Genomic DNA, 27,393 nt, shown 5'->3' on the forward strand with positions numbered 1-27,393 from the left:
ACTCATCAGCTGGAATGATATACCTTTTAATGCCAAATGGAGTCTCAATGCGAGTATGCATATCATACCATATGTTTGGTATACATGTTCTGGAAGTCGCTCTAGAGAACAGAGTCTGCTAAATTCCAGTAATGTAATGTAATATCAAGTCACAAGTATGGTTTGACAAAGTTCATGATAAAATTACACACTATACAAAACCATACACAGAAAAGTTTAGGAAAAAAGCAAAAAACTAAACTCACTCTCGTCCATAGTATTTGGGCCTGTTGTCCACCTGAGAACAGAAGAAAGATGGATTAAAATACAGGACAACTGGTCAAATGTGATCCGTTTATTTTATGTCTAGTCAAATTTATAATAAGACCCTTGAGCCCAGTTCAAATGCAGCGGGTGAAACAGCAGACACAATTAGACAGATTAAAATACATTTTCACTTGCTAATGAAGTTCTTTATTAAATCCCTCATTCCAGGAAGTGCAACGTCTTTCAATCTTAAATGCCATCTACAGAGCTGGTGGACCATGTTAGCTTATGACTGGTCACCGTCATCGTTAGAACCTGCTGTAACTAATATGATTTCAGTGCAATGCTTAGCAACATGAAAGGGCTAGTGTAGGGAACCCTTGCTCTATAGTTATTAGTAATACCAATATAAGAAGTAGATCAACTGATTACAAAAACACACAAAGAACGAGAAGACCATAAGCAGCCGATTTGAGCATTTAACCTTGAGAGTGACGGCTGAATGTGAAAGGTAATAATCAGTAAAGCTCTATGAATAGAAATGAGGGGCAGATTAAAAAGGCATCAGGTCATTCTCAGAGATATTGAGAGGTGCTGAGTTGCTTTGTGTTCAATCACACGAGACCCCTGGCAGCTCCCCTCCCTTCCCTCTACTGAGCTCTGCTCTGGCAGATTAAATGAACATTCGGCGGGTGGGTGGGGGTGGTTTGCACAAAGCAGCCCCGTGCTAAAGGATCCTAAGAATGGTATCCCTAAAACAGACACAAGCACACACACAAACACACATACAAACACACACACACACACACTTTCATTGAGCGAGTCATAGGTTAACCCCGGCTTCATTCAACGTAATTAAGACTGATACACTTTTTTAAAAAACATGAAGACGTCGCTATTCTTTTCCAGTCAGCCAAGGCAATTCCTTATCACGGTCAGGGCTAAAGAGTTAGAGAATGGTGGACAGTGACGTGACCTGCAGGGCAATGAGCAAGCTAATGAAGCAAACAGAGAGAGGCGAGGGAACAAAAACAAATCGGCTGGCTGTGATAAAATGCTATTTTTAACAATGTGCTGCCCAGTCAGTGAGCAGTGGATGGGGAGGGGGAAGGCGTCCAATCGGTGTTTGGTTACGACGATTTGTTGAGCTGTGCATTGTGCACAGCTTCAGAAAGGATTCCACGTGAAAAATCTACGTCAGCCAGGCTTCAGAGGTTTGGACACCAACCAAATTTTGAGAGCAGTATTAAATGAAGCTCACGCGGCACTCCTAAAACCTATGAACACTTCCTGTAGTGCCACATGAGGATCCTGTATCGATTCACACAATATTAACCTTGAACGATCTTCCTGGGGTGAGATCAAATTACCCAGACAGACCAAAATGAGAGCACAGTATCAGTAGAATACAGTGTAAAATACTCAATTCTCCGCCTGCCTGGAACCTTGAGAAAGAACAGTGTGACCATAACAAAAATAAAAATAAATAATTAAAATAAAAAGGGTCTTATTCTATTAAATGTCCATGAGAAGATATGTATATTCAAGTGCCCACTGTCCACTCATACACAGTGAGGAACGTGTGCATGTGTCAGATGGTGGGAAGAAAATGGGAGATTTCTCTGGTGTGAAAATTATTCCTTGCTTTTCAACATTACAGACCCACCAAAGTAATGAAAAGAATATTCCATTTCAAATATTTTGGATGAAACTACCCTTCAGCTTCTGTTCATTTAATGAGGGGGACAGAAATTTCAAAGGGGGAGGAAAGAAAGCTGTAATCGAATCGAATTACTACACTTACGATTAACCGGCTTTGAGTGAAGAGGCCAGCCGGTGTCCATTCAGAAAGCAGGATTACTGAGTTGGCTGAATAACGGCATCGAACAGCTCTTTTTACTTCAGGCCATGTTCCAAATTTGGGAGGGTTCTTGATTTTACTCGGTGTAGTTATCCAGCTGACTCAGTGATCCTGCTTTGTGATGCAGGCCCCAGCAGTCACCAGATGTAAATACACCTGTTTTACACCAGGGAACAGCTCAAACGGACGATTAAAAACCCAAAACTGAAACCACCAAGCATGGAGGAACCTGGCCTGTGACAGCAGAAACTGGGTCACTACTGGAGCTTTGTGTTGGCAATGCTTCCAGCTGTGGACCCTTCCCAAGGCAGAATACCCTTCCAGGGGACCAGCTGGCCACACTGCCACGTCCAGATGGAACCCTGATCTGTGAGAGGGACTGCAAGCAGGGATCCCAACAACATAGCAGCAGGCCACCGCCTGGCTACAGAAAGAAGAATACAGAGAGAGAGCTTGACGGTTGAAACCAGCGGTCGTGTCGGTTCATGGAATGCAAACCTACGTTTTACACTAATTCACTTGTTGTTCATAATTTTATGATGACATTTGTAACATTACTAGGATGAAAAATAACACAAACGTTTTGGCATTCAGACCAAAACTCATTTTTGCCACACAGGCTAATAATAAAAAGCCAGAGGAGCGATTTCTGTTTAAATGCTCATGGTCTCACTCTCTGCCATCCTTTGCTTTGTATGGTGTGTCACTGCTTGAGAGACCTACCACTCTCCCACCTTTTTCCATCAGCAGTGCTGCGCGCCAACTGTGAGGCGAGAGGCACGTCCTGCACGTTCTCCTCTATGGCGGTCAATAGCACCCGATGGCTTTGTGGGTCACCGCAGCACACGTACATCAGCTGCATCAAAAATAACGATCCGTTTATGAGTGGAGGAAAAAGGGCGAAGTCTGTCTAACTCTCAGCAGGGTCCAGGCAGCGAGGGGCAGTCGGGCCCCTTTGAAGCGCGCCGCGCGAGGCGGCAGGGTGGCAGAGGGCTGGCCATGCTGCCAGGGCCAGGGCGATGAAGACGATGCTCAAACGACGCTCGTCTTCGAAGCCCCCGCAGCAGAGCGGAGGCCAGCGAGGCGTGTGCTGCGCGAGCCGGCGCTGGGAGGGCTACGCGCTCGTGAGAAACAAAGAGCACACGCCCCTCCCACCAGCAGCGTTCAAAGCACTGGCCGAGGCCTTCACCGAGCGGAGACAAGCACAGAGACGCTACTGCTGCCGTTCTCAAGATCGCTGTGGGGAATATTTAATTAGCACAGCTACATGGTGAACATAAACAACTGTCCAAATTGAATCATTTCATATCAATCAACTTCCAAGCTTCATGGGACTTAGCCAATGTAAACCAAGCGTCTTCATTTTAAAATGGTCACATACTCTTTCAAATCATTTTCTTATCATTAGCGCTTTGTACTTTCAACAGCACTGAATTCATCTTTCCGCTTCCAAAATGTAACCTTGGGAAGGCAAGGTTAATTAAGGCTCCAATCTATCGAGGGCCTTGTGCGATTGCCAATTACGACACATCTTTATGCATGCTGCACGTAACAGCACAAGTAAGGCAGAACAGTACGCTAGTCCAATTCTTTTGATGTCCAGTAATATGATTCTCAGTCTGTGGAGCACAGAAGTGGCAAGACAGATCTGGTTCAGATATGAAAAACAATTTGCTCCAGGGTGGCCTGTGTAAAAAGCCCTTTCCATTATGCCTTCACGGGCCCAGCGATCTTTACCACGAAGGTCTTCAATCAAACGGTACGCCATCACATCCTTTACCCAATTTGCGCTTGGCACATAAATATATAACGCAAGTACTGAGTCATCTATAGATGCAGATGAGAGCTGGAACCCTGAACTCATACGGCCTCTGCTCCAGGTGTCAGTGAGCGAGCGAGCGAGCTGCTGTTTTTAACCAGGGAGAGAGACACGCAAAGGCTAGGCCAGAGGACTCGGTGCTGGTTATTATGCACTGTGAATAGGAACGCATGTGAATGCATGCTGCGCTAATCGCTCATTTCAGGAGGAGGTGCCCAGGCGGGGCTTTCCCCACATGTGCTCAGTTGTAACAGGCCACTGATTGGCTGGGGATAGCGGAGCTAGTGCACTCAATGTAATACTAACGATTAGATGAGCGGTCCAAGGTAAGTCACACGTCAAGCACAATCACAAAGGCTGCTGACCAGCCTAACGTGCATGGAAAATGCATGAACGCACTGAATACAAACACAAACAGCCAAAGATTCCTGATCCTGCTTCAGTTCTGCATAGTGATGCAACACAGGATTTGCACAGAATAGCCTTCCCTGCAGAATTCCATTATTCTTCTAATCTGGTTCATTTAAAGGGACAGCAATGAAATATTTCAACCAACAAATATCTGCCAACTAAACTGTGCGAATGAATACGCATACACAGCCACAATGTCAGATGTGGCTTCCTCAGGCCAGAATTAGCACTCCACGAGCAAAACTGCAGCTTTATAAACACATAGTCATACTTCAGCTGCTCAGTCCTGAACTGCTCTATTCGTAGCGCAGGTGCTCGCATGCAAATGCTTATAATGCAAATGTTAAGAAATTGCAAACGGGAAGAAAAGGCAAGCACTTGGGAATAGGATGCACTGAGTGCGCTAGTAGAAACAAAAGATGTTACAGGCACAAACACAGCCAACCGGTTAAATTAAAAGCATGTGGATAATATGAAATAGCAGTTTTAAATTCAACACATTAAAAAAAATAAAACAAAAAATAAAACTTACTTTTTACTTTTATTTATAAAACATCATTTTGGATATTCACATTATGCTGGTTACTGTCATACCCTGGGCAGTGTAATGACATTTTGTACTTTCTTTTCTACGTTCAACACCCTTCGGGACAAACACACAAATTCAAAATGGAGATAACTCACAATTTATTTCATTGACTGTTGAGGATTTACACAATGACCTGGTAAAGAGTGCATTTACGGTGTCTTCTGGCTCAGTTTGCAGCTGGCAAAGCCTAATTTGCATATTTCAAATGAGGTGTCAAATCAGGCTGGATTTCCTGAATTATAAGCCCGAGTGTAAAAGCAAAGACAGGCGGTGTTTGCTGTGAGCCGAAACCTCTCCCTGGAGAGAACAGCATTCTGGGCAAAAACCTGAGGGTCCAAACTGACTACATACCCATTTTTTCATATAGCCGCCTAGGCTTGTTATAATGCTTAAAAAAATAAAAAATAAAACGGTGGGAGATTCAGAAAAAGATCAAGGTGCTTCTTGTGATATAATTCACATGAAAGACCCCGCTCCACACTTAATTCTGGGCCTAATTAAGTGAGCACCCGATCTGCTGAGACAGCCTCTGCCACGGATCGCAGCTCAGTACCGGTCCTATTAAAGAGCGGCAGCGGCGTCCGCCCTGTCAGCACTGCGGCCCTTTATTAACATTCCAGCCATTAGCTAGAGGGCAGAGTGGGAAACACAGAGCAACTGGCCCGGTCCGTTGCGCCGTCACCGCTCTGCTCCTCCCATTTACTTCCTGAACGCAGCGCAGCGCCCATGTATAATTCAGCATTTGGCATAATTCCACTCCGCGCTGGGGGCTCCGGGCCCTCGAAAGAGCTCCAGAACAGAAAAGCTGCGATACTGTGAGGCAAGAGCATAAGCAGATGTGATCTGCCGTATCTCATGGAAAAGACTGTCATTTTTAACCAATAAGAGACCTGGAACGCACAGATCCGGGAAGGCGTGAATGAGGAGGGGCCGGCAGACTCGCATGCTCAGAGCATGAACGGTCCAGCCTCCGGCACATCCAGCTTCACATACTAATGATACATGCTAATGAATTATGCACAACCGTTACCTCAAAATTTTTAATTAAAGCCAGAGTCAGCTTAAATTATCTTTTTTTAGGGGAGGCAGGATGGGGGTAGGGAATAAATTCCATTTTGGGTTTGTTCATTATTAGCTTCTACAGACACCCAGACAAGCTGAGAACAGAACAAAAACCATCTTAATCCTCTTTATAGCTAAGCAAAGGAAGAATTTACATTCATCTTGGATGTGAACTCTATTGTTGCATTTAAAATTTAGACTGCTCTGATCATTTGCTTCCCAAACCCCATCAAAATAGATGTTTGGTAATCAGCTTATTTAGCCAAATGAACAAATCTGAGGATTTCTAATCAACGTGCGTTGTCATTAAATTATGTGATTTTTATTTTCTGCCAAACTAATTTTTTTCCAATCCAACAGTTCTTGCAAGCAAACCAATATCACCCGGTCTTTACTCATTAGGGGGAAATAATGATTGCCTAATAATAATATATTCTGCATTGTGTTCCCACGCTGTTTGTGAAAATGCAAAAGAGAAAACCAAGTGAAAATGGCCATAACAATTTTGAATGAAATGATATGGATGTACCTTAAGTTACATGAGCCCTTTGGCCTAAAACTTTTATAGAAGATATGCAGACCCATCACTCTCCATGTGTACAGACTTTTGCCTTAAGCATGAATATCAGAGATACACCCGAGAGGCAGAGTTGCTGACACTGCCCTGAAACCTGTTTTTCCTGCTTGGTCTTTACTCCTACTGAGAGGCAACCTACTGTGGCCCTACTGGCCATGCTGAAAATCCGACTACATTTACTGAATGTATTACTTTTTATTGCTACTGTTTTTTTGGTTTTTGCTTCAATAATAATAATAATAAAATACAAAAGTAGCTAATACAGTTAAAAAAAAAGTAGCTAATCAAGTTCCAGCTACAAATGAACACAAGAAAAAGCATAAAATTAACAGTAAAAGTAAGGTAAAATATACAGTCCTTAGAAAGACAATATATCAAAATAAAACAAAAGAAACCATAATAACATTAATTCTAAGCAAGTCTAAAATAATGTGTAGTTAAAGGGGCAGTTCACCCAAAAATTAAAGTACATTTACACTTACCCCGAGTGCCATCTACCAACTCAGAGATTATTTGACAAGTTCTCTAGATTCAGTGTGATCTGCATCACCGTGATACAATGGACCCATATTTTGGTGGCACCATGGTTTTTGCGAGTAATGCCATGGTTACTCACAAAAATCCACATAGCTTAATTTGCGTATGATTTCATACAAAACTACTTCTAACCACTTTAGTACCAAAACAGCAGCTTACAATTTAAAATGTCATGACATACACTACACTCGGCATCTTAAACATGGAACGCTGCATATTCATCAATACCATGGAGGATCTGAGTTCTAATATTGCCAGTTTTTTAAACTGTCTCATAGTTCTTTGGAAGACAGAAGATTGGCACTAGGAGATGGATTTACAAATTTGTTACAAGTGCTAGATATAATTAGATTTGAACAATAGTTTGCTCTTGCTATATTTACTGAATTACTGAATATTTACATACCTGTCTTTCATCAAGCAGTAGTCATTATTCAATTTGGAGGACTTACACTTCCTCACTGCCTTCCTTTATTTGGAAAATATGTTCATTCATCCAGGGGCTAATTCCATTTGTAGAGTGATGTAACCTTGAAAGGTGCCACACAGTCAAGATTTGACATGCGCCTTGTATTAAACCTGACATCTAATTCCTCAGTTAGGTGAGCTTAAGACGGGCTTGCAGAAGGGTGTCAGAAACTTTTTCTGCCGTAGAGGAAGCAATAATACGAAAGCGCACGCTTTGTACACTGTTCTCACTGGTGGTAGAATGCTCCAATTAAAAAGTACGCAAGACCATATGTCAAGACCAGATGTAATGCGTGTAAAAGAGTGAGAGTAGGCCCAGAGACATGCCAAGTGAAACTAAAACATTCAATAAAATTTTTAAATTCCATAGTAAAGAGATCTGGTAAATCTTCAATATCAATATTAAAATCATAAAGTATAATGATTCTATCATACATCATAACTGCTAGCAATAAACAATCTGAAAACTCAAAATATAAGACTGGTTTATATAAGGTCTGGTTTAGGGGGCGATAAATGAGGACTCAGAGAAGAGGATTATGTTTGTACCAATACACCAATAGTTCAAAAGATGAGAACTCCCAAAAGTAAACATGATTAAATTTAAAATTAACTATGAATAACAGCTGAGCCACCACACCCTGTCCAGTTTGCCAAGGTTTGTTCAATTGGTTGCAAATGGGAGGACAAGCTTTAATCAGTGGCACTTGATCATTAGCTTTTAGCCATGTTTCAGTAAGTATGATCAAAAACATTAGCAGAAATAATATCATTTACAATAAAAGTTTTGTTTGATACTGATCTACAATTCAGTAGGCTGACAGTAACCTTCTCAACAGTATTTGCACAGAGAGAGATTTTGTCATGACTGTAATGAGCTTATTAAGATACTAGGATATATAGTAAAAATGTCATAATTCTGTGATAAAATCACTTCCGTAATTCTGTTTTCATTTACTTGTGCAGAAGACGACAACAACCCCGACTTCTCTGGAACCGAATTTGAACACTTCACCTAATTCAGAGCTCTGCGAGGGTAAACACACAAGTGCCCTACACTGCACTGCCTGGTTCATGAGAAACAGCTGGAAAGTTAGTGATGGGGAAGAAGGTGAGATGGAGGAGAGAAGAAGCGGTGGAAAAGCACAAACAGCGATAAGCAACATCTGAGGCATGTGCAGTCTGGAGACAAAGGAAAGTACAGAACGCAATCAATCCCCATCTTCTTCAAAATGAGAAAGCCCCACTTTCATTTTCAGCTTTTGTCTTTAAACAAGATAATTAGACAGAATCATACAGTTGAGCTGCATTTTAAACAATGGTCTTGGGCATTCAGATTATAGGCTAGAGGTTAAGGATGCTAATGTGGGGCTAAAAAGGTAACCCATGGATTTGGCATGTTCATGGAAGTGAATAAAGTCAGTCCAATATGTAGCTAGAAAGCTCAGAACACCACAATATATAAAAACAAAACTACCACTATTTTCTATCAATCACAGTACTCTTTATGGCAGGAAGTTTGCATTGAGGCTATCCTGTATCAATTTAAAACATATAATTGGAAATACAGTAATGTTATAGGCTCCATAAATATTGGCTAGAATTAATACACTTCCTGCTAATTTGAAAGTATCATTACATTATTAAAAAGCAACTGGCCTGTCCATTGTGCTGCATGTATATTGGTGAGTGACCTTCTTTTTCCCATGGCGACGCGCAGGACGCTGCCATGGGCTATGCCTCGCAAATTGTGGTCACTCACTCACTCACACTCACGGACGCCCTTTGTAGACACATGCGCAGGTGGTGCTTCGTTTAGTAGGACGCATGCGCAGGAGGTGCGCCGTGGGTCTGGACGGTTTCGTGCTTGTTAAAGTAGGATGAGATCAGTACTAAAACCACTTCACACATATGCACTCAGAAGTTCTAAAGAAATAGCAGCATACATATTTTATTTAAAGGTACCACATCAGTCAGGTATTTCTGTCATGAGTTTTGTAATGGAAGAAAATGACTAAATTAAAACTATGTGTTTAATATCTACCAGCCACCAGGGGGCGTGTACTTACAGCAGCTTTTTAAAAATAATTTAGTGCTGGCAACCTCTTCATTTCCAAGACATGTAGTTTCTTATCTCAGGTCAGAAGATGTGCATTTGAGATTTGCTTGAATCACAAAAGTCAAATGCACGTCTTATTCCCAATACCTTCAAATCCATTTAATAATTTTCCCCAAACCAAACCCAACCAAACCAAATAATGTTTGATTCCACAGAGCAAGTTACTACAATATGCATAGCATGCCTACTAATGTATGCATTTGTCTCCACCAGTAATTAAGTTCAAATAAACAACAGTTGGCAAGCTGGAATGGACTGCCTGATACAGACAAATAAGAGGTTTGATTATATGCCACAAGCATTTCAAGCCATTCACTATGACCTTTCTGAACTCGGTGACAATCGCAAATGACAACACACAGACTGCCATGTTACTCTAGTAAAACACAGCAGACAAAACAATGTTGGATCTCCAGGCGGGCACCATGGAAAATGTAATCCACAAAATGTTTGGAACAGCAAATCCTATGCAATGTATGTAATAGTTTTGTTTGTTTCATCCAACACATTTTTAAATTAAGTTCTTCTCATGAAACGAAAATTGGGGTGTACACTCTAGGTACACTAAGCTCTGTACGTGTAACACGAATCAGTCAGCAGTACTATAGGACTGCAGCTTAGGCATAAAGTATTATTTTTTGCTGAAGGCTAAATGTAGCTAGCCAGCTGTCAAATGCCTGGAGAGGCTGCCATTCTTGCTGGGATGGACACAGGACAAGTTTAGAGCAGGGGGAAAGCAGAGAGAAGCCCAGCTACTGCTGCTAAGAGACAGAAACGGGAACAATGGCCAATATGCACACTGAGTATCTGACAATGCTAATTAGATTTAGACATCATGACATAATTTTGGCAAAAGTGCAGTTCAGTGTGGAATTTTTTCAAGATTTCATGGACACCATCAAGGGACAATTAGCCTCACAGCCTTACACTCAAGCACTAAGGTAAATACTGAATCCTGCACCACCATTAAAACTATTTCACTCTTCAAAGACAGCCACAAGTAACAGGGAAAGGGAACATGGCTAAGAGCAGTCAAATTGTTAAGAGGCCCTTTGAAGGGGTAAAAAAAACCTATAGTTAGAAAAACTAAAATCTAATTAAGCTATACCACAGTTAAGATTGCTTGTGCAATGGGATGTTCCCAGTGAAACAGAGTACGGCCAGCTATCATTAATAAATGTTTCAAGGATCATAATGTAGTTGACATGGTCTAACCAGGAAATTAAATAAGATAGAAGACAGGGAATGATATCTCAGGCCATTGATTTGGATCATTATTACACTGAGTAACCGCATAAGGACAGCACTCTATTCAGTTCATTTTGCCAAAATACTTTTGCTGGTCTTTAGGAAACAACAATTCAATGTAATTTGATCACATGATAAAATAGCAATGATAGCTAGCTTGACGGACGAGGACTCCCTATTCAGAACAGTGACAGAGACAGGATTGTTTTTCCCCTCACCAACTCCAGCTACGTGCCTATGACACATTACCGACTGGATAAGTCACTCCCCCCTGCCCCCCAACTACGTCCCCTCCCTCCTCCCCTCGGTGCTCTCACTCTCAACCCCAACTGGTATCTTTTAAAACGGTGAAGTGGGTGGAGACGGGCCAAAATCTGGTCTTGCTGTACACTTTAGAGTTGAAGAGAGAGGTGGAGGAGTTCTGAATGGAGGGGACTGAGCTCTGAGGGGGGGGGGGGGGGAGAAAGGTCCTGGAGAGAGAGGATCGGGAGGCACAAGACAGTTCATGAAAATTGAAGAATTCATAAACAGAAGTGAGACTGGCAATGTGTGAGTGAGCACAGATGAAATAAACACAAGCTTAGTGCTTAATAAGGGAATGGAGTACTGAGAACTGGGCTTGCAGTGTGGAGTAAAGGTCACGGTGAATCCTTCTGCTTTGGGCGGGCAGTGGAAAAACTCATCCTCTTCATTCACAGTCCACTAAAGTGCTATAAAACTCCATGACTGTGAATGGGTATAATTTATCAGATGAGCACTGAGCATGTCCCTCCCCTTCTGCCACCAGAAAGGAGGTCCATTAGGCCCTCTCTGAGATGGCTCACCTCACAGGTGCAGGTGACCCGACGCGGGTGTGGCGCCTCCTGCTGAAGCTGATACACTGCACAAGGCACACAAGCAACACAAAGACACGTTGTTAGATGAGCCGCCAGGACAAACCTGCACAGGAGCCATCCAAATATCTTCAAAGAGGGGTGAGGAATTGACAGAGCAAAACAGTACTTACAATAGGACTTCCACACTGGCGGTCTGTATTCATCATTATCTGAGGAAGACAAAGGCATTAATAGAAGATGTGGCTTGAATATAATTTAACAGATCTCGTAAAATCACCGAAGGGGGGTTTTCAGATACATTTAAACAGATAAAACTTTTGGTTATTTTAGGTATAGCAGAACTCTGGTAAGCAGGCAAGTTATTCCACAAGGAAAATCGGACCTTATTTTTTTTGGCATGAGAAACAGACTTCATGACTGAAGTGCATTGTCCTAAAATGGCTCAGCTGTGAAAAGTTTTTCGAATCAGCATCTCGAGAATATCAGCATACTGACATCCTCAGGGTCAGAGAAGATCCTGTTCCCATGGTGATGGCATAAATGATGAAGGCCTGACATAAAACAGCTACAGTTTCAAGCACAAGCGTTCTCATGGCACACTTTAATCTAGTTAGTTATGCAGGCAAGACAGCACAGCTTCAGGATACCAGCCACTGCTTCTTAAATACAACAGACAGACCTAAAGGAGCAAATTAAATTTAGAATTACATTGAGGAATAACCACTTAGAGGTACAGGAACATAAATCTTTTGATATTAAAAATAAATAAACTAGAAATACCGCTTCGCGGTTGTATGCCTCCACCAACCAGTAGCCAGTGCTCTGTTTTTCGCGGTGATGTAGCTATATATAATGTCACCACTTCATAATTTTATCCTATTAGACATTTGTGTGAAACTTTGTCATAATTAGCGTATGAATTCTTGAGTTATGGCCAAAAATGTGTTTTGTGAGGTCACACTGACCTTGACCTTTTACCACCAAAATCTAATCAGTTCATCCTTGAATCCAAGCGGACGTGTGTGCCAAATGTGAAGAAATTCCCTCAAGGCAAAAATGTGTTTTGTATTCGTGTTTGGTCACAGTGACCTTGACCTTTGACCACCAAAATCTAACCAGTTTATCCTTGAGTCCAAGTGGACGTTTGTGCCAAAATTGAAGAAATTCCCTCAAGGCGTTCCTGAGATATCGCGTTCACGAGAATCGGAACGGATGGATGGATGGACAACCCGAAAACATAATGCCTCTGGCCACGGCAGTGCCGTCGCGGAGGCATAAAAATCTGAAAAACTTAACGTGCCCCTCTGGAAATGTAATTGATATTTTTTGGCCAAAAACATCAAAGTACCAAGTCCTATGGACTCACATAAATTTAAATACCATAAGAGACATGACATGGTCCTCTAATAGTTCAGAGTCAACCGTTTTTGAGAAGTTACTACAAAAAATTCCATTTGCCAACATGTTCGCTTATGGCATTCGAGTTTATGTAAAGCAATAGTACATGGAGATTCATGATACATGATGTTTCAGTGCCCCCTGGTGGAGCTCACTCCAATTGCATTTTCAATCTATGCAGTGGGACAAAGCAGTGCATTAATCAACACCAGCAATTGTTCACAATTATGGCATGACCATGAAAAACACACATATACTCTCAGCATTACATCACTGACAATAGGTAGAGACAAAAAGCTATTTTTCTGTCAATTTTTCCATCATCTCCATTCATTTTGTCCACTACGGAAATGAGAATGAAGTGCATACAGTCAGCATACAATGCTTCCATAACATATTGTGCATAAGCTGCAAGCACAGGCATTATGAGCACGTTTTCCTGCAATAATACGCAAGTCAGATATGACTAGCAACAGCATGGACTGCCAGTCGTCTTCGGCATTCCTCCTTTATCCGAGGTATTAAGCCAATACGCCCGCCTTCATGTCAACAAACAACAAGCCTGTTGCAGTCGCCATGGACCAAAAATACTGATGCACAGAACTCTGGACACATGAAATGTCGATTAAATTTTTTTCTCATTTATGCTATATAATCACAGACTTAGAGAAGAGTTCCAGTCCCAAAGGGTTTCAGCATCCGCAGTTGTTTATATGGCTTCCCCTCAATGAGTAGTCAGTTTAGGTCTTCAAAAAAGTTATTTGGACTCTTTAGCCAATCAATGACTTCAATTAAGCACTTAAGCGCTGAAACACACTGAAAACTAGCAAACACTGCAGTTCTCCAGGACTTTGAGATGGACATCTCTGACTGAAAATGCCAAAAGCAGAGAGGAAGAAAGAAATGAATTGTGAAATAAGGAGAAACTCCAAGTATGCATTAGCATTCGATAAACAATCAAAAGGGGGTCCACTGGGGGAAAAAAATAGTGCAAAGGCATCAGCCTGTGCCAAGCCTACAACATAGCCAGAGGAAAGAAAGTACAATTGGAGAGTATGCTGCCCCCTCCCCCTACAAGGCTGTGTACAGGAAAGCTCTATTGAAATACCTTGGCGTAAGCACTCCAAGAACAATGTGATCCAGGAGAGGAAGACTCAACAACACTTCAACGTGACCTCTCTGAACATGCTGCAGACCACAGATTCCTGTTGCTTCATGTGCCCCCACCCCCACCCTACATGGTGTTGCTAGCACGTTCCATGACTCAAAGGTGAATCGACAGCAGGGAATCACCTGAAGCTCTCTGGTTAAAAATGTAACACATTGGCACAACCTGCAAGTTTGGACCAAAAATAAACATTTGTATGTAGATACCAACATGTATTGGAATAGCTCTCCTTCTCAACTTACAACATGCAGTATTCAGCCCATGATATTTTTAAAGTCTAGGCCAGGGGTGGGCAAGGAGGGTCGTATATCAGTGTCTAGATTTCATGTCAACTTCATGCCAAATGCAGTTTGTACAGCGGTGTCATGATCACAGAGGCTGTGCATGACAGATTCATTCTATAGCATTTACTGAATATTATAAACAAATATCAGTATTTACACCGCAACATAAGAAACAGTTCATAAATGCAGACAATACCACTGTAGGCATAACGCCTCTGTACAAGCTGCTTTGGAGTTGCCTGAAGTACACTTTCTTGCTTAAGACCACAAGTGTTGAGTGCCCCAACACCAATCATGGCAAAGCTGCCGGGTCATCGGAAACCTCTCTAAATATCTGAAATAGGCCTATTCTTTACCACACACAAACCTGGTCTGGACCACACAAACACATCAAGACTGAAATAGTACAAAACTGCAGCCTGAATCTTCTCCACATTCTTCAGTATAATAGGCCATTTAAATCTGCACATCGTGATTAGGACCACCAGTTTGTCTCCATCACATGGCCCTAAACCTGTATTTAAACTGTTATATATAGTTTTGACATTGATGGATGTCATTTGAGATTTAATACATTTGTTCTTAAGTGCAAATGTTCCACTGGAAAAGTGGATAATCCATAATGACATGCATTTTCAAATAAGCATGCAATAAATGGTGAGCTAATTCAATGAGCTAGACAGCTTCAACAGAGGTTTGTACACAAAATGAAAAATAGCCAACTGATCAAAACAAGTGACAGTATCTGTGGTCACGGATAAATCAACAGATGGGACAGACAATTAGACCTATTAGCTTTCATTTTTCCCTCAAGGAAACTCCATCAAAAGTGAAAAGAACATTTACAGCTGATAAACTGTATCTCACTGCAGTGAATTAGCTACTCTTTAGTTGCAGATGAAATAGATAGGCCTAATTAGATCATTTTTTGAAGTTTAAAAAAATGTAGGCTAACTGTTTGGGAAAGCAATCTCTCTAAAGTTGACAAACTTGTGGCCGCTGACAAAATAAGTTTTTTAATACTATCCAAGCGGGAAAATAAACATACAGAAATATGAAACATTAAGAATGTGATTATAGGCCATGGTTCTTTTCTGTTCATAAAGTTCCCCCCTGAACAATGAAAAACCAATGGGCAATTAGATTCTGCTACAGAGTACCATTCAAGGCATGCCAGGTTTTATCCCTGATTTGTGGAAATGCAGACAGATCAAAAACAGGTCACATCAAAAACTGTTGTGCAGACATGGCTCAAGGCATTATTGAGGAACAAGGATTTTGTGAAAGAGCTGTCCTTAACTACTTAAAACAGAAAGTTTGGTTGACATGATCCTGTCATTTGAAAGTTGAAATGTCATAATCGACGAAAACTTACAACAAAAATAAACATCTTATAAATTAATAACACACACAGGCTCAGCAGATGCACAGAAATGACAAAACAGTTGAACATTCAATGAAGCTGTAGAAACACTCAGAGTTCTGTCAACCAGCTGACACATTTCCTATGGCTCTCAGGATTTTCGATCCAAGAGTGCAAACTGTACTCAATTCCAAGTTGTGGCAAGAAGCATAGATCCAACCCAGGCAATTAAAATATATTATTTGCACAAGAAGCCGGCACTGCAATGTCAGTGGGTGAATTCAGGGAAAGAGTTAAGAAATATTTCCAAATCTTACTTAAGAAGCCAAAAGATACTTGTAAGCTGTAATTGACTCAGGGTGTCTCTCTTCATATGAAGATCTGCATATGAAGATCTGCTATTGTATTACTATGAAATACTTTTTTATAGCCTATATACAAGTTCTATTCAAGATGAATGTTATTTAACTGTTCTCATCCTAATTTAAACATTCCTCTCTGCTGAAAACCAAATTCAACAGCCCCTTATACAATATTTCAAAACACTGACACATGTCCGTGGTCCTAAATAATTGGACTGAATTTGATATGCAAGAGTTGACTGTAAAAATCACTAAGTCACCATCTGTGCTTAATTAATGTAATCAGTTTATCGACGTAGACGATTCGGGGGGTGCAACTGGGATAACTGCTTAACATGTGGCATGACAAAAAGACTATCAACATTGGCAAGGACTTAATGCACACGTGAGAAAGCAAGTGAGGCTGAAAGCACGCCTCTAATCATGAGCCACTGAGAGAATCAGAAATTTCAGTGCCCCACAAAGAAACTATCAGTATATTTGATAAGTATACAGGTTCCAAGTTTAGAATCATCATCTCCTGAAATCATTTTTCACAGGAGTCCAGGTTTAGGCGCAACATTAATCCAGTTTCTTTCAGACATGCCACTGTGAGCTGGACTGGGCAGAATTATTTACTGGGACCTTTAAACAGACAGTGTCACGCAGAGCAACACACAGAAGCACAAGGACACAGCCACTCCCCCAGCATCCTCAAACAGCCAAGATGAGAAATGTGTATTTATGCCCATGGTCAAGAAAATGGCACTATTTAACGCAGTTGTGTTCAGATAGGCAGGGAGCTGAGGGGATGTGAATATCTGATACCATTGTCAGCAGCCTCAGTGCTTCCTGCCTCATCCCTGCAGTTTTGGCAGCAGAAAACAGTCTTAACTTGGATTAAACTGCTTCCTGTTCTAATCCTGACCCCCACCCCCCAACCCCACTCACAGCCAGTTGTGAGCTCTTCCTATGATTCAGCATCACTCTGAAATATTGGCACAAAATGGCTGCTCCTTTCCCAAATCAAGCTGGAGAGCTCAAAAGAAATGAGAGCAAGAGTACCTCATCTTTCTCTCACTGACACTTCAATTAGCCTAACTCAAACTTCCTTATACTGAACAGGTGAATCACACCTTTGTGGGTGTGATATTCTGTTATGGTCTGGTGAGATTGTCCTTGAGTAAACAGAATGACTGTTCAGGGTTTTCCATTCTCTAAAATTTTAATCCCACATCAAAATTCTATTTGTTTAACAGTCAGCCTGTGTTGTTCCTCAAAGGCTGTCTTGTATTTCAAGTGGACATACAAACAAAAGTGAGAACTGACTTTAGTTTAGAAAGCAATAGATAAAGAAGTTACTATAGCCTAGTCATCCACGAAGCTGTTCGTGAAACGTCTGTCACTATCATAGCATTACAGGCAATGCAGCAACCGCCAGCCTTGAAGCAACTGCCTTGAAATAGCCTACCTGAAACAGCACCCATTCCAACATACTTTACACGCACACTCATTCTGCAAAATAGCACGCCATACACTCAAAACAATTTACTATCCAGTCTAGTCGTGCACATTGTGTTTCAAACAAGGTTCATTACATCTCAGATTTAGCTGTGCGAAGTAAAAAAAATTGCGGAATCAAAGAGTGGCTCGTCGCCGCTAATGTGCAACAAGCAGTGTCTCGTACTGATGGAAAAAATCGCCAAAAGCGAAGAATCTCCACACGCCCCAGGCTCTGCATCTGGTTGGCGAACCGAACTATCATCAGCGAATGTCATACGATTAAAGTTCCAATATGTAGAAGAAAATTAAACGCTCCTTCAATAAATAAACAAACATTACACTTTGGTTAACTGGCTACAAAATAAAACTGGTGGGTAAAACTGAAACTTTCAACTTACCAAAAACATTTAGAGCCATTTTATTCCTGTTATTCCGAAAGACAAAAGCCTCCTCGACAGTGCGCAGGCATGGATATCCAACTTCCCAGTCCGTTGTCCTTCGATATGCTTTGTTTGGGACACCTGGAACTTCAAATTAAAACGCGAAGGTGAAAATATTTACGATGCAATGAGTACAATATTATGAAGTTAGCCACCAAGCAATACTGCAGCTACTTAATATCAGCTACCCCGGCATCATCCAAGCTAAGAGAAAACACTCAATGGAAGGTTAGCGAGCAAGCCAAAATGATTAATAAAACACTGTCATTACTGTAGCTGTATTCTACAGAACATCACAAATGTGTGATACAGACCTTAGACAAGAGGCTGCCACCAGTTTGCACAAGCGAGTGTCTGCAATAAGTTGCTGTACCTAACGAGAGACTCACTCAAACCGCATCCATCAGCGTTGAAGACGCCATCTTGTAATACCACGTGATCCCCAGTCCCTTCTCCTCCGGGGACTGCAGGCTTTCCAGGGCTTGTCACCATGGATACAACTAACGTTTTATTATTTTTGTGAATGCATGATAACAACCGTGAATGTGACTAAGTGGTACTATGCACAGAAATCGCACATCAGAAATCGTATAGTATCGAAACTCAGTGAGGCTTGTTCAAATGTTTAATACAGGTATGTAGACGAAAGCCGCAAGTTCAGATTCAGAAAAGCTGGTAAATTGACATAACGAAACACGAAGGTGTATTTTTAGCTAGACATGCATATTCGTATGCACGCTTTATGTGCATTGCAGAGGTAAAGTCGTTAGCTGATTAAAAAATGTGTTGTACCAGAAAATTACCGTATAGACTAATTCATGTTGTGAATTTAGTTTTCTGGTTAGATTAACGCCCTGTTTTATACCGTAGATCTTAAAAACAGCGCAAAGCATACATATACAGACGGGTGACAAATTAAAGGGAAAAGCTGAATTAGTGTTCTTGATACAATTGAGCAATTAGTGTCCTATCATGCTCTGTGGCATGTGTAAAAATGCTAAAAGGCAGTTGACCTCGATTTTGGATCAAGGTGTCAAGAGGAAAAGATCTAAGTGACTCTGGAAGAGGGTTCGTTATTGGGGCACGGATGGCAGGAGCTTCAGTCAGACTAAAGTGACATCTGCATTTAGATCTATGGGAAAGACATCAGAAAATAGGGTCGGAAATTGTGGTCGAAAGCGCACATTCAATGATGCTCGTGCTAGTGCGACATGTAAGGAGAAACAGAAGAGCAGCTCAACCTCAGGTGACTGAGAATGTCAATGCAGGACGTGAACAGCCTGTCGACAACTACATAGGGAGAGATATTATAGTAGGGTTGCAGTGCAAAAACCATAGGCACTGGTCTACAGAGATGTGGAAAAAAGTGATATAGGCCTAGTCAGATTAAATATCCTTTACCATTTCTCGACAAGTGGGCACGTGCATGTGTGGCATACACCAAGAGAACAGTACAGGCCTGAATGCTTGACCCCTACAGTTAGTGGGTCCGGTGGCTGTTATGCTGTGGGGGGCATTTTCCTGGCATGATTTGGATCCACTTGTCCCATTTGAGGGAAAGGTCACTGTAAATCAATACAAAGATATTCTGCATGATCACCTTTATCCTTTAATGAAACTTTTCTATCCTGATGAGAGTGGTCTCTTTCAGGATGACAATGCCCTCGTCCACAGGGCATGAGGGGTCACTGAATGGTTTGATGCATATGAAATGATGTGAATCATATGCTATGGCCTTCGCAGTCACCAGATGTCAAACCAATTGAGCGCCTATGGGAGATGTTAGACAGCGCTCCCCACCACCATCATCAAAACATCAAATGAGGGAATATCTTTTGGAAGGATGCTATTCCATCTATTATGCGAGAACCAGCTCTGAAAGTTGAGCATTTTGTATAATTAGAGGACAGTATTTTGTCCTCAATATCAGTGTGTAACCTTAAAAAATGTAAAAGATGGAACTATACATGTGGCTGTTGAACACTCTGACAACAGAAAAAAAGAGGAAATGCTGTAAAAGGCCACTAACTTTAAAAAGATTACATGGGTACAAATAAACTGGAAAGTAGCTTATCCAGAAGTCTGAGTTTGCCATCCTCCCCATGCAAAGACATGTACAGGCATTTAGGCTACTGTCCGTTAGAGGCAATGCATGGGTTTAAAATAGCCAGAGTAGGCTACACTTGCCCATAATCCAAATTCAACCCCTAGCCCCTGGTAGTTCCCCTGGAGTGTCCTCAGTATTATAACTCAATTACATCACATTGAGGGCCACTCACAAATATACAAAGAACTCTGGGTTACCCCCTTCAGCCCCTACATTGTTGCTGGCTCAGTCATTTCTGTTGTCTATCACAGAAATATTTCAAAGTATTTTAAAATTGTGTTTGTATTTTAATGTATTTTTAGAAGGCTCTAAATACTATTTGGAAAGTATTTGGTTTCCCAGGAAAGTACTTATTTAAAGTAGGGCTGTCAAATTAACGCATTTTCGATTAATTAATTAATAATAAAATAACGCGTTAAAAAATAACGCAAAACGCATATAATATTATTTATTGATTATGTTAATTAATTGATGTACCGATGTTACTGTAAGTTGCTGCGTGTTGAATAACAGTACCTATATTGCCAAATAACCCAACCGTCGCATTTTGCCACACTGTCAGCCGATACTCTGAAAAAAACTGCCCTTCAGCTGGAGCGGTCGGTGTGGCTCTGAGCCTCTGAGAACAGCACTAATTTCTGAACGACAAGAGAACACTCAGGGTGCCACTGACACCACCAAAGTGAATTTATGAACGCACCCTTCTGACACCGTGCGTCGCACAATTCCAACCGGTGGTGCGTTAGTTGCGCATGTAAATAGTAGCCTATGTTAAATAGTTAAACAAGCACGAAACCGTGCAGACCCACGGCACACCTGTACAAAGTGTCATGAGTAAAACCTGGCTAACTATATAGCTAGGTAGCTATGGCATGTCCTTACCTCTGTAACGGTGTTTGTTGTCCTCCGTGTGTCCAAACATCTGTATTGGTGGTACGCTCTAAGTAGGTTAACTAAAGCAGGTGAAACGCTAACATGTTAGGGTTAGCTAAAGTAACGGCAGACGATAAAGCTGTACTTAAAAATCTTGTGCTGTTCGAAGTGGTGATTTTGAGAGACGCACCCGCGCATGCCTCCTACTAAACGAAGCACCACCTGCGCACGCGTCCCACCAAACGTCCCTCTCAGGTCGTCCGTGAGTGAGTGAGTGAGTGACCATAATTTGCCATGCATAGCCCACGGTGGGGAAAAGACGGTTATGGCCACATTGGTGCTTAAGTGATAAGCTTATGTTAAATAATAATAATGAAAAATACTGTTATGGCCACATTTTAGGCTAAGTGATAGGCTTATGTTCAATGATAAAACAACATGTATTTGGAAAGATTATTGGAAATAAAACAATTTATTGATTTCTAATGCCCCCTTTTGATATTTCTATTCAATGCTTTACTCATGTGCCACAATAATGTTATGTTTTTGAGTTGAAATATCTTCATTTGGGGGCTTTTCCAAGCAAATATTGATATATGCGATTAATTGCGATTAATTAATCAGCATATCATGTGATTAATTCGATAAAAAATTTTAATCAATTGACAGCCCTAATTTAAAGGAATGTATTTTTAAAATACAATTTGTTAAAGTATTTTGTTTTCCATACAAAAATAATATAAATAAATCAAATACAAAGTATTTCATGTGTAAATGTATTTGAAAACACTTCAAATATCTACATTTTCAAATACAAATACGTATTTGTATTTGACCCAGGTCTGGTTGCCACAAATGTAACAGTTTTTGGATTTTGCCCATTTGCTCAGAACATATTTAGCCTAGCACTATGAAATTTAAAGTTACAATCTCGAAGATGTCCGTTTCGTTCTCTTTGGCAGTATCAATGGCGAGAAGCGATAATTGCAGGTGTGTTTTTGGATCTCACTTCCCATAGATCCAACTGGATCCAGTGTCGCCTGTGTGACGTCAGTCAGTTGGCACCTGGGCCACGCCAACCATAACACTTACTGAATAAAAAATGGTTGTTATAAAAGTAACGTTATATACATACTCATTCATTGTCTAACATTAGGCTAACAGACCTGGGGTAAAATTAGAGATGATCAATTTCCACAAACGTTCTTTATCCACGTTTTGCCCGGTATGAACATCTTTACACTGCAGAGAATAATTCGCGACATTCGCTGTGGCTTGTGCAATTAGCATCTCGTGCACAATAAGCAGTCTTTTTCGTGAATGATTGTTGTGTGATATTTTTGAAACAACTGCCTTGCAAAATGTTACCCCTGGTGTTTCTGGTTTTGCTAGTTAAACTGTTCGAGAATAAAGCTGAGCTGGGTGTTAAATTAGCAATCAGAACAAGAAGAATAAAACAAAAACAAAGGAGATTTCATCAAAAAAGGGCATCAAGGCTGAAGGAACATATGAAGAAGCGTAATAAAATAATAACAACGCTAATCCATACTGCCGTATTCTTTTATTTAGTTTTCTCCGACTTGACATCTTTACACAGAAATCAGACCCGGCTCTGCTCCACCTATTCCCCGGCTTTATTCCGATCAATATATTGAGGAACTTGAAGGCAATGTAAATAACGGTAACGTTAAGGCCAGTTCAGATCAATGATTCGCAACGAGACAAAATGGTTTTAGAATGTTGCAGAGAAAATTGCAGTGGTGTGAACTGGTTAGTTGCAGAGCGTCTGAAGCCGTTCCCTGGGGTCTCAAAAGACCCACCTTGTCAAATCTCCAAGTGCAGTTTTAGAACGTTTACAATCAGACGTCCTGGAATTTTGCAAGTTGCGTCCAGTCTCGTTGCGAATCATTGATCTGAACTGGCCTTTAGTTAGCTACATTGCAACGTTGAAACAAGGTAGCATTGCATTCGAGAGACGGTTTGCGAGGTCGGTACCGGTCGGTAGCGTTAGCTAGCGTTTTTTCTAATTGTTAGCTGACATTAGATTGTGTTCATTACATTAGCTAGCTAGCTAGCTAACGCAACGCTACCTGATATGAGAGATGGATACTGCGCTCAACGTTGTCTAAACTAATGTTGCCTTTCTTGACATGGTCCGGTAGCTAGCGTTAGCTGTGCAAATAGCTATGTAATTTAGTAACGTTACATTGTCATCAAATGTAATACGAAATGTACATCAACAAATAATATGACCTCTCATGTTACACAAAAACTTTTTAGGGTTCCATAACTCCCCCAACCCCCCGAGCCTGTTGCGTTAGCTCTGCCTACCCTCTCTGACGGAACAACCACTGATGGTGGAAAACGCGTCACTAACTATGCGCCGCTTGTGAATTTTTCCCGGGAATGTCGCCACAGACACCCAGTTCTTTAATCATAAATTTTTATAATAATAATAATATAAATATAATATAATAATAGGCTCAATCACCATTGTGTTACCTAATTCGGCGATAGATAGTGACTTAACAGACATTTATTTTAATGAAAATCTTCGAGATTATTACTTGAACTTCAAAGCTTTGACATGTCATTAGCCGTTTCAAGTGCTTTCATAACTTAATCAAGTCAAATACAATTAAAACCAATGTACACACAGTCCGATGTTACATTCATGCCACCTAGTATGATTGTAACAGAGGTGTGGAATAATTGTGACAATACATACTAATGTTAATAAATGAAAACTATTTCCAGTTGTAACTTGAGGCCAGCCTCATCTTCTGATTATGAAGCATGGGGCTGTATTCATGAAAAAAGACATGCGTCTTTTTAACGCAGAAGCAACTTCCTAACCTACTGTGAAGTGATTTGTGGTAACGTCCAAATCAATGAAGAAGACTGTCAACGCAGCAAGCAAATTAGCAGAACACATTTAACATTAAAAACTGAACGAATTTAAAAAGTCAAATGCACTGATGTGTAAATCAATTTCTTTAATAAATATTAAAACACAATTTCAAATGCCTAAGATCTCCCAAAAGGGACACAAAATGTAGATAGTTTATAACACAATCTAGTGCCCCGAATCTCCCAAGCTGAAGCCCTCTCCATGACCTGCCTGTGTATCAACCCTCTTTTTTCTCTTTAGATGGCATTCTGTAAACATATAACTGCAAAAAAAAAAACATGTTCGTTATAGCAACTCAGAGGCAATATAACAGCTGTTTCATTTATAGAAATGGGGCATCATGTTTTTTTGGTCACTTAAAATCCAGTTCCCTCTAGGATGCACTCCCCCAACCAACTTTTCAAGGACCGATAAATGATGTATGATTTGATTTATTGTAAATAAAAATAAAGTATATACAATAGATAAAGCCTAATACCTGAAAATTACTTCCAGAACAGATTTATTCAGCTCGCTCTAAAACATAAAAAAAAAAAAAACATTTCCCACAAAAGTTATCATCACATTGCTCCGTTCCTTTGGGAGGTGGTAGAATGCTGAATTTATATAATTTATATAACATTTATAACGACTCTCCCCTACATTAAAAGTTGGCATATGTGCCATAGCAGACGCCTGAATGGCACGCCTCTTCGGCACTCTGACTGTTTCATTCTTTTATGCAATTAAGTGGATTCTACTGTAGTTAATTTAGCGTTTTCTGGTTGTACATAAACTGCACGTCAAAACTTTCAAAACATGAAATGCCATATCGTTCACAACAAAATTGTACCAATAAATTCACAACAAACAATTAACCTGTCTGTTTGAAGGTAGCCAATTTTGTTATTTATAAGACTGAGAAGAAAATTGAAGAAAGCAGAGAAAATCACTTGTAAAAAGCAGGAAATACAATACCCTGCACATTCCTGTATGAAACAGGGTTAGCCAGGTTTACTTTATTCTTTCAATTCATTATCAAAAGGACAACACTAGAGGACATTCAAAATGGGAACCTTTCTAACTCGTTTCAGTTTACCTCCAGCAGACAGCATACTCATGCCCTGAATCTTGCAGATGCTGCAATATGGAAATATACTGCTGAGACCTTGGGCTTCTCAGCATTCCCTGTGTTCATGGACGGCCCTCGTCAGCAAAACACCTGAGTTTGGCAGGTAACTTCTGTTACAGTGCTTGATTTCACATTTTGTCTGAGTTCAGACAGTTTACATCATGGATACGCAAATCTGGCTCTCAAATCCAAATCTGGCCCTGGTTTTCATTTATCCAAGGTAATTAACTAGACAGTTAGTGCTGCTGATTGGCCAGACTGTTTTCACACCTGACTCCCAGGTAAAGGGAGGGTGGAAAACCAGCAGTTCCCAGTCCTCAGTGACCATGATTTGAGTAACAGGGTTTTGATTGTCAAAACGGCAACGCCAGTAGTTTCATTTTGTGGGCCATTCAGTGCTCTAAATGAACTCAATGAGCTTTATATGGGAATCTGTGTGTAGAAGCCATTGGATTGTGTGTACGCACATGTGTATGTGTGTGTGTGTGATGTTTTACCAGTAGGTGTCACCACGCTATTTGGCAGTAAGATGAAAGGTTATAAAGCTGATGGGCACACTTGTGTCAATCATACTTGGGTTACGGGAGGTCACACGGTTTTACTGTAATGTAACATAACACACAGCATCGCGCCACGTGCACGCACAGAGCACTATTGTACAAAAAGTTTCCAGTGCAATCCGTCCAGTTGGAAGTTTTCTTCAACGGGTACTATCAAGGTAAATTTTTAACAAGATGTGTGTCAAAAACAGTATCCAGCAAAGTGACTAATTTTGATTTAGTCAAGATAGTCACTTCACTGTTTTTCTTCACGGGAATGTCTAAGTTCTGACAATATTATCAGAGCAATCAGACTCAAATACCTAAAGTCACTTGCTGAAGTCATAATACCCCTTGGATTGACCCAGACACTCTTCAAATGCTTAACCAATCTGAAGATGGTACAGTTAAAAGGGAATCAAATGTCAAAACTAGAAAAACACATATTTGCTCACTGCACTCACACAATAGAGCTTGACCTCAGCAGCAGCTTAACCTATATTGTGGAGGAATCGGCAATGGCAGATTTGGCACATCTCAGGGTTGTGAAAGTCACCCACAAATAGATTGTGCTCAACTGTCATTTGTAAACACAAAAAAGAACCTCTGGAGCTGTGGTGGCAGTCTGCCTTCCCTAAAAAATAGCTGGAGGCTCCATCCAACAATTTCCTCTCAGCTTCTGTCATGTGCAATAAACCAGAAAAGCTTACAGGGAGACACCTTGATCCTTTAGGTAGAGAACTGATTCTAAAAACAGACATTTCTTGCAGTGCGTAATTCTTTTTGGTGAATCTGTGACAAAAATTTCCTCAAGCGCGTTGTGTCTAGCAAGACAAGACATCCTTGAAAGGGAGGGAGGTCTTTCCCGAGGCAAGACAATCACAGCCGCCCCCTTGCTGTAATAAAATCGGAATAAAACCATAATGTTGTCACAGCGCAGTCAAGACAATACCAAGACTGGCCATCAGCAATAACTTCTGGAGAAAACGCCACTTCCGCCAGATCAATATTTTTGCTGTGATATTCAAATCCATTATGGCTCAGAGTCTTGCAAAACCAGAATCTAGGATGTGTATTTCAGTATTATAAATGCCACTTCGATGCAAAGCCAGATTCAGCGTCAAACAGGATGTAGTCTGTCATTTCTGTGACCCTCACACAGTTCCACACTTAGAAAAAGTTTAAATAACTGAATAATGCATCACGAAAAAAGCACTGCTGATGGTTAGTTGGCATTAATAATTGCTAGTAAATGGACTGTTAAAATCAAACTCAGGAAACTCCATATACAGGTTAAAATATACACTGCTTAGATAGGAGTACACAGAGTGATATTGCACATTGTAAACATCAACTTTTGTAATATGAAAACCCTGGCCTCCACTTACGCAAATACCATTGTCTTTAATTATTGTTACTACTATTCTGGCTGAGATCAGAGATCAAATTTAGCCACAAGATGGCAGTGTTCTCCAAAAGAAAATTATTCTTGTCCACGTGTGAAAGCTAGCTCTAGCTGTACAAGTAGATTATGAAAAATCATGATGATTAAAGCAAGGGTAAGCAAAACAGGAGCCAGTGC

The 27,393-nt window shown here is 40.8% G+C and overlaps 1 protein-coding gene across 4 annotated transcripts in view; it reads right to left on the minus strand.

Moving 5' to 3' along the window:
• chn1 (chimerin 1) overlaps nt 1-18,780 on the minus strand; it is a 55,278-nt gene extending 36,498 nt beyond the window's left edge. For 2 of the 4 annotated variants that reach the window (XM_035411395.1, XM_035411394.1), the window contains exons 1-5: nt 18,660-18,780; nt 18,229-18,357; nt 11,944-11,982; nt 11,762-11,817; nt 246-277 (exon numbers count right to left, since the gene is read on the minus strand). In XM_035411395.1, coding sequence (XP_035267286.1) covers nt 246-277; nt 11,762-11,817; nt 11,944-11,982; nt 18,229-18,357; nt 18,660-18,762 — 359 coding nt within the window. In that variant the 5' untranslated portion in view covers nt 18,763-18,780. Of the gene's footprint in view, nt 1-245; nt 278-11,761; nt 11,818-11,943; nt 11,983-18,228; nt 18,358-18,584 lie in introns of all 4 variants that reach the window. The other 2 variants (XM_035411396.1, XM_035411397.1) reach the window with 2 other exon arrangements.
• Between the last annotated feature and the right edge of the window lie 8,613 nt (nt 18,781-27,393).

Source organism: Anguilla anguilla, chromosome 3 (genome assembly GCF_013347855.1).
Source record: "Anguilla anguilla isolate fAngAng1 chromosome 3, fAngAng1.pri, whole genome shotgun sequence".
In the NCBI taxonomy this organism is placed as follows: Eukaryota; Metazoa; Chordata; class Actinopteri; order Anguilliformes; family Anguillidae; genus Anguilla; species Anguilla anguilla.